Genomic DNA, 7,320 nt, shown 5'->3' with positions numbered 1-7,320 from the left:
TGTAGATGGAGAAACTGAGGCACAAACTAGGGGCTCAAACACCTCTTGCTCTTTGATTCTCTGAATCAGTTTCTCTTGAGGGTCATAAGAATGTTCTCCTCTGGTCAGTCCCATTCTTCTCAATTCTCTGATGAGGCTTCAGGGTGACTTTTGGAGGAGTGGCTTCCAGAGGAGGAGCAGCTGGGACTGAGTCATGGCAGGAAGCTGAGGAGGGCGGGAGATCACACCAGACAATTATAAAAGAAGAGCCGGTCCTGAAGCTCACGACAGTAACAGCCACCAGACGAGCTCCAGCAGCTGGCCCTTCACATCCAGACTTGCCTGAGAGGACCCACCCCTGGGTGTCCGGTAGTCAGTTGCCCCAGGATGGGGACTACAGTCAGAGCAGCCTTGGTCTTGGCCTATTTGGCCATTGCTTCTGCTGCCTCTGAGGGAGGTGAGTTGGAGGGTCAGCACTTGGGAGGGGGTCTGGGCTTGCATGGCAGGGGTTTGGGTCCAGGCATCCCAGATGGCTCATCACTAGCAGAGTGATTCTCCATTTGACTTGCCTTTTCTGAGCAGGCCCAAAGTGGGCCCGGGCCACTGGAGCCTTTAACCAAGGAGGCAGAGAGCAGGGGCACAGAAGGAGAGGGGCTCCTAGAAACTGCTGCCAAGAAACACAGAATCCCAGTCAAAGGGACAACTGAGCGGGGGTGGGTTCACAGAGTGAGGGTCTCCTGCTGAGGAGGATGTAGGGAGGGGGCTGGTGGGACAGGCAAGGGAGGGAAAAGGGGCCCCCAGGCTGCTCAAAACCGGATTGCTGACCCAGCAAGCCTTGACGGGCTCCCTGTCTGATTAGAGGAGTTGAGGGGTGTCCATCCACAGAGCCACCCTCCATCCAGCACAAACACATTCTTTATCCGCTTTCATGCCTGAACAAAACAGGAACCCCTCAATGCTATGGGTGGAAACTTAAGAAAAAAAGGAAAAGAAAAGGAAAAAACAGCCAGGGCACTCCTGCGGGAAGTTGCTGAGGATGTCAGCAGATCTGTCTGCTTCTCTGTGAAGCCTCATGTCATCATTCTTCCCAGCTCCTGGTCTTTTGTGTCTGCAGATCACCTACAAGTGACTCCCTTCCCTGTGCCTGTCCCAGTCCCCCAGGCCCTAAATTGAGACCTAAACTAAGGAGGAGCTGAGACTGGCTGAAGGTGAAGTACTCAACCTTCAGGAAGCCTCCTTAGCCAAAGGCCTAAAGATGTTTCAAGGGCCTGGAGTAGGAGGGTGGGTGGAGGAGGTGGATAGGGTAGGCTCCAACCAGCTCAAGGTCTAGACTTTTTCCTCTGAAAGCTAGAGACTCATCCCAGCAGAGACTGGGGAGGACAACCCACAGCCCTGAGGGAAAGACGCTGGCAGAGGAAATGAGGGCCTCCCTCCCCAATCCCATATGCCATACTCCCTTTAGGCCCAGCCTCTGAGCCAGTAGAGGTGGAGCTATCAGAACGCCACAGGCTTTCTCAGAACCCAGCTGGTTATGTCTAGGTGTGTTGGGGCTGGGAGAGGATTAAGGGACACGGGGCAGGTGAATACAGAGGGGCATCTCGTGTCTTGCTTGTCTCTCCTACACTCTTGATCTCCACAGCCTCCCCATCCCTTGCTGAAGTCCAGGGAAGGCCCTCCCAGTGGCCCCTGACTTGCCCTTCTTCCTTCCAGGCTTCAAGGCTACAGGGCAGAGGCAGCTGAGGCCAGAGCACTTTCAAGAAGGTAAGAGTTTGGGGGAGCAGCATGGGGTTGGGACTCCAGGAGGCATCGTGGGCTCTGATGTCTCCCCTCTTGCCTCTAGTTGGCTACGCAGCTCCCCCCTCCCCACCCCTATCCCGAAGCCTCCTCATGGATCACCCTGACACCTCTCAGCATGGCCCTCCCTTTGAGGGACAGAGTCAAGGTAAGGTCACCCCATGCCCTCCTCAGTGATCCTCCAGGTTTCTAATCTGCCCTACGTCCCACTTTTCAGATGGAAAGGAGGGAAGAGGCCCTCGCCCCCTCTCCCAGCCCTGGCTAGGAGAAAGGATGGGCTGCTCACACATTCCCCCTTCTATAGTACAGCCCCCTCCCTCTCAGGAGGCCACCCCTATCCAACAGGAAGAGCTGCTGCCTGCCCAACTCCCTGCTGAAAAGGAAGGTGAGCACTTGCCCACCCTCTCTCACCTCTATCCCACTATGGATCCTGTTGGCACCAGGCTGATCCCTGCTCCTTGGTGCCCTCACCCCTGTCTTGCAGTGGGTCCCCCTCTATCTCAGGAAGCTGTCCCCCTCCAAAAAGAGCTGCCCTCTCTCCAGCAGCCCAGTGAACAGAAAGAAGGTAAGTAGCTCCCTCTCTTCTTTACCCACCTTTACCCCATGGCCTTCCCCAAGAGCATGGGCTTGGGGGCAGGCAAGATGGTGGGCTCTGCCACTCACCAGTTATATAACCTTGGGTAAGTTACATACTTCTCCAAGCCTTTGTTTCTTCATCTGTAAAACTGAGGATATACCTGTTTTAGAAACTTATGTGATTAAATACGCCAAAAAAGCATCTATTTTCACTTGCTTCTCTGCTGAGTTCTTCTTTGTGTATGTAAACTAGCCAGGCTTTCTCTGCTAGAAATGGCCATCCCAACATGGCTTTTGCTTACTCCTTCCACCCCAGTAGACCCACCTTTCCATATCAGGAGGAGATAATCATACGATCCATGCCGAGAGAGGGTGAGTGACAGCTTTGGTCTGTCCATCCCCCTAACTTAGTGCTCAGGACCCTGGGGAGAGAAGCAGGAAGCCCGAGCCCTGAGAAGCAGGAGGAGGTGGGGGCAGGCTGTGAGCTGACACCTTTCACACCTTGCTTCTCTTTTCCTTTCAGTTATTTTAAAAGGAAGAGCCACAAATTGTTCTTTCTCATTTCCCTTATATCCTCCCAACACTTTCTCCTCCATCCTGGATTCTTTCAATCCTCTCAGCTCATCCAGCCTTTGTGGGTTCCTCCACATGTCCCCACTTCCCACTGTTTTCCCCATTCCAGGAATGCCAGCTCCATTTGGGGACCAGAGCCATTCAGAACCTGAGTCCTGGAATGCAGCCCAGCACTGCCAACAGGGCCGGTCCCAAGGGGGCTGGGGCCACCGGCTGGATGGCTTCCCCCCTGGGCGGCCTTCTCCAGAAAATCTGAACCAAATCTGCCTTCCTGACCGTCAGCATGTGGTATATGGTCCCTGGAACCTACCACAGTCCGGCTACTCCCACCTCACTCGCCAGGGTGAGACCCTCAATTTCCTGGAGATTGGATATTCCCGCTGCTGCCACTGCCGCAGCCACACAAACCGCCTAGAGTGTGCCAAACTTGTGGTAAGGTTGGGTTCTTGATGCCGGGGGGTGTCCTTGAACTCCCAGACAGTATGTGTGTTTTAAGGGTTAGAGCACTAGGCCTGGGTCTGGAGGAACCTCAGGTCCCATTCACTGGCCCTACCCTGGTCCTCCCCAGTGTGCCAGGGGAGCAGAGGACAACCACTGTTTCTTTTTTATCTGCCTGCCCAGGGTCCTTTCCTGGAACCTGGGAGCAAGGCAGGAATGTGGAAAGTGGGCTGATCCTCCCCTCTTGCTCTAGTGGGAGGAAGCAATGAGCCGATTCTGTGAGGCCGAGTTCTCGGTCAAGACCCGACCCCACTGGTGCTGCACGCAGCAGGGGGAGGCTCGGTTCTCCTGCTTCAAGGAGGAAGCTCCCCAGCCACACTACCAGCTCCGGGCCTGCCCCAGCCATCAGCCTGATATTTCCTCGGGTCTTGAGCTGCCTTTCCCCCCTGGGGCGCCCACATTGGACAATATCAAGAACATCTGCCACCTGAGGCGCTTCCGCTCTGTGCCACGCAACCTGCCAGCTACTGAGCCCCTCCAAAGGGAGCTGCTGGCACTGATCCGGCTGGAGAGGGAGTTCCAGCGCTGCTGCCGCCAGGGGAACAATCACACCTGTACATGGAAAGCCGTAAGTGGGCGTCCCAGCCTCCCCGAGAGCCTGTTTGCCTGCCTGCCCATCTTCGACCTCTGATCCTGCCGGTCCGTCCATCCATGTAACCCTGCTGTGAGTGCGTCCACCCGTTCATCTGCTTGTGGCTGTCCGTCCATCCATTGTGCTCGTCACCTGAATCTGTTCATCTCGAGCTTCGTACTACACTTCCGGCCTCCTCCACTCATGACCCACACATGCACCTGTCTACCATCCATCCATCTGTCCAGCTCTGGCCTCACCTGACCTTCTCCAACCACTGTTCCAGCTCATCTTCCGGCGCCAGCTTGGAACCTCATCCAGGCTTCCACCCATCCACCTTCCCAAGCCCACACATCAACAGTCGCCTCCTAACCCTCTACTTCTTTGCCATCCCCTTTAGGCCCCTGGGGCTGGGAGCCCCTCATCTAGTTGCCAGGGGCAATAAGAGAAGTCAATGGTCAGGAGAGAATGGGCCAAGTGTCCAGCTTCTGACTTTCCTGTCTCTGGCCCACAGTGGGAGGATACCCTTGACAAATACTGTGACCGGGAGTATGCCGTGAAGACCCACCACCACTCATGTTGCCGCCACCCTCCCAGCCCTACTCGGGATGATTGCTTTGCCCGTCGGGCTCCGTACCCCAACTATGACCGGGACATCTTGGCCATTGACATCAGCCGAGTCACCCCCAACCTCATGGGCCACCTCTGTGGAAACCAAAGAGTTCTCACCAAGCAGTAAGTCTTGCCTAGTCCTTCCCCACTCTCTTCCTTTCCCGAAAACTTCCCTTGGGGACACCTTTGGGAAAAGCAAAATCATGATATCCCAACCCCATCTGATGCCAAAAGATGCCCAAAGACCCTAACCCCTGCCCCTTTCACACCAACATAGTAAACATATTCCTGGGCTGATTCACAACATGACCGCCCGCTGCTGTGACCTGCCATTTCCAGAACAGGCCTGCTGTGCAGAGGAGGAGGTGAGTGTGTGGAGTCTAGTCTCCAGAGGAATGCAGGGGAGGGAAGGGATAGAGCTAGAACTGCAGGCCACCCCTTCTCTTTAGTTCCTCAAACCAGCCCTCAGTTATAATGACTAGTGGGGGAGGTGTTTTTTTCTTGGTTCCAGAAAAGTCTTCACTCTGACCTGGCCTGCTCCCCGTCTCTAAGTTCCTATTTATGCCTTCTCTGGGCCTCAAACTTCTGGCATTTCCAGATGTACACATCTGTCAGTCACAAGGAATCCAGCTGTGCAAGGCAGACTTGTACTCTCTCTGGGCCCCAGGAGGGGAACCAGGGAGAGAGCAGTAGAAGCTGATGAAAGGGGGACTTTGGGCACCCAGGTATCTACATCTGTCCTTGGACCACCTCCCCACCCCATCATCTGTTTTACTTTTCTCCTTCATCAGAAATTAACCTTCATCAATGATCTGTGTGGTCCCCGACGTAAATTCTGGCAAGACCCTGCCCTCTGCTGTTACCTGAGTCCTGGGGATGAACAGGTCAACTGCTTCAACATCAATTATCTGAGGAATGTGGCTCTAGTGGCTGGAGACACTGAGAACACCAAGGGCCAGGGGGAGCAGGGCTCAATTGGAGGAACAAATATCGGCTCCACCTCTGAGCCCAAGGAAGAATGAGTCACCCCAGAGCCCTGGAGGGTCAGATGGGGGGAACCCCACCCTACCCCACCCCTTTGAACACTCATTACAGTAAACACCTCTTGGATTTGGTGTCCTCGTTGTCTGTCTAATGCCTCGCCCGCAGTGTTTTAAGTGAATCTTGGTGTCCTAGCCCAGGAGGGCATTGGCGTTTTCAGACACACCACACACACAAACACACCCTCCTAAGCCTGCCTGTATTTCCTTCAGTGCCTGGCCCCTGAGGCCCACTGCCCTGTCCCCTTCACTGAGCAGATAGATGTTCCACAGGCTGTGTGATGGGACCATAACTAAACAGCTTGACATCACTTTGCCATCTTGAATTTATTCACACATTTTGAAAGGAGCACCACCTTGTTAGCTAGCTCTTAGGACTCAAAGAAGATACGGTTCTTGGCCTTGGTGAGCCCCCAAAATGCCACAGCCCAGCCTAACATTTATAAAGCTTCACTTTTGATCCTTAAAATCCATGCCTTCCTTCATTCAATATCCTTTTTGTTTCTTTTCTTGAGACGCAGTCTTGCTCTGTTGCCCAGGCTGAAGTGCAGTGGCACAATCTTGGCTCACTGCAACTTGCAAACTCCACCTCCTGGGTTCAAGTGATTCTCCTGCCTCAGCCTCCCGAGTAGATGGGGTTACAGGTGTGCAACAGCACACCCAGCTAATTTTTGTATTTTTAGTAGAGACGGGTTTTCGCCATGTTGGCCAGGCTCCCAAAGTGTGCGGATTATAGGTGTGAGCCACTGTGCCTGGCCGATATCCATTTATTGAACCCTTGTCTATGCACACTCCACAAGACTTGGGGATACACAACCAGAACACACACAGTCCCTGCCCTGAGGTTGTTCACTCTCCCTGAGCCTAGCAGGTGTCACAAGTGTTGTGGTACAGGGCCCCCAGTGTGCTCTGAGCATGACAGGAATGTCCTGAGGTGGGAGTGGGACTGGGGGCAGCACAGGTTCACAGGAGGGGCATCGAGGTCAGAGCTTCTCCAGTAGAGTAGAGGGTGTGAGCGGGCAGCGTGTGCACAAGCGTCAGGGCTGAAAGGGCCTGACTCTTTGTTGGCTTTCCTCTCAGATATGGCTGGAATGATAAGCAGGAGCTCATCAATAATGCCTCACCCACAGGGTTTTAAGTGGATCTTGGCACCCCGGCCTAGGGGGCACTGGCATTTTCAAGCAGAGGATGTGTCCGATTTGCCTTTTAAAAATGTCTAGGCCGGGTGCAGTGGCTCAGGCTGTAATCCCAGCACTTCGGAAGGCCGAGGCGGGCGGATCACTTGAGGTTAGGAGTTTGAGATCAGCCTGACCAACATGGCGAAACCCCATCTCTACTAAATTACCCAGGCGTGGTGGTGCCTGCCTGTAATCCAAACTACTCCGGAGGCTGAAGCACAAGAATCACTTGAACCTGGGAGGTGGAGGTTGCAGTGAGCCAATATCGCACCACTGCACTCAGCCCGGCCAACAGAGCAAGACTCTGTCTCAAAAAAAAAAAAAAAAAAAAAAAAGAATGTCTAGTCGGAGAGCTGGGGAGGTGGCGTGCGCCTGTAATCCCAGCCACCTTCGGCTACTAGGGAGGCTGAGGAGGGAGCACCGCTTGAGGTTAGGAGTTCCAATGAGCTATGATCTCGGTACCGCTCTTCAACCTGCGAGATCCAGTCTCAAAAGCAAA

The 7,320-nt window shown here is 54.2% G+C and overlaps 1 protein-coding gene across 2 annotated transcripts; it reads left to right on the top strand.

Moving 5' to 3' along the window:
• The first annotated feature begins 202 nt into the window (after positions 1 to 202).
• Positions 203 to 5,718, top strand: ECM1 (extracellular matrix protein 1). 2 transcript variants are annotated; one of them, XM_008019260.3, is made up of 10 exons: positions 237 to 436; positions 1,690 to 1,740; positions 1,820 to 1,921; positions 2,078 to 2,158; positions 2,258 to 2,338; positions 3,032 to 3,354; positions 3,614 to 3,988; positions 4,506 to 4,726; positions 4,881 to 4,968; positions 5,395 to 5,718. In XM_008019260.3, the coding sequence occupies exons 1-10, from the start codon at positions 367 to 369 to the stop codon at positions 5,623 to 5,625; spliced, it is 1,623 nt and encodes a 540-aa protein (XP_008017451.1). In that variant the 5' UTR covers positions 237 to 366; the 3' UTR covers positions 5,626 to 5,718. The 2 variants fall into 2 exon arrangements, with proteins under 2 accessions (XP_008017452.1, XP_008017451.1); XM_008019261.3 differs by lacking the exon at positions 3,614 to 3,988 and having other exon boundaries at positions 203 to 436.
• Positions 5,719 to 7,320: the final 1,602 nt, after the last annotated feature.

Source organism: Chlorocebus sabaeus, chromosome 20, assembly GCF_047675955.1.
Source record: "Chlorocebus sabaeus isolate Y175 chromosome 20, mChlSab1.0.hap1, whole genome shotgun sequence".
Classification (NCBI taxonomy): Eukaryota; Metazoa; Chordata; class Mammalia; order Primates; family Cercopithecidae; genus Chlorocebus; species Chlorocebus sabaeus.
This window is presented reverse-complemented; position numbering and strand designations above follow the sequence as displayed.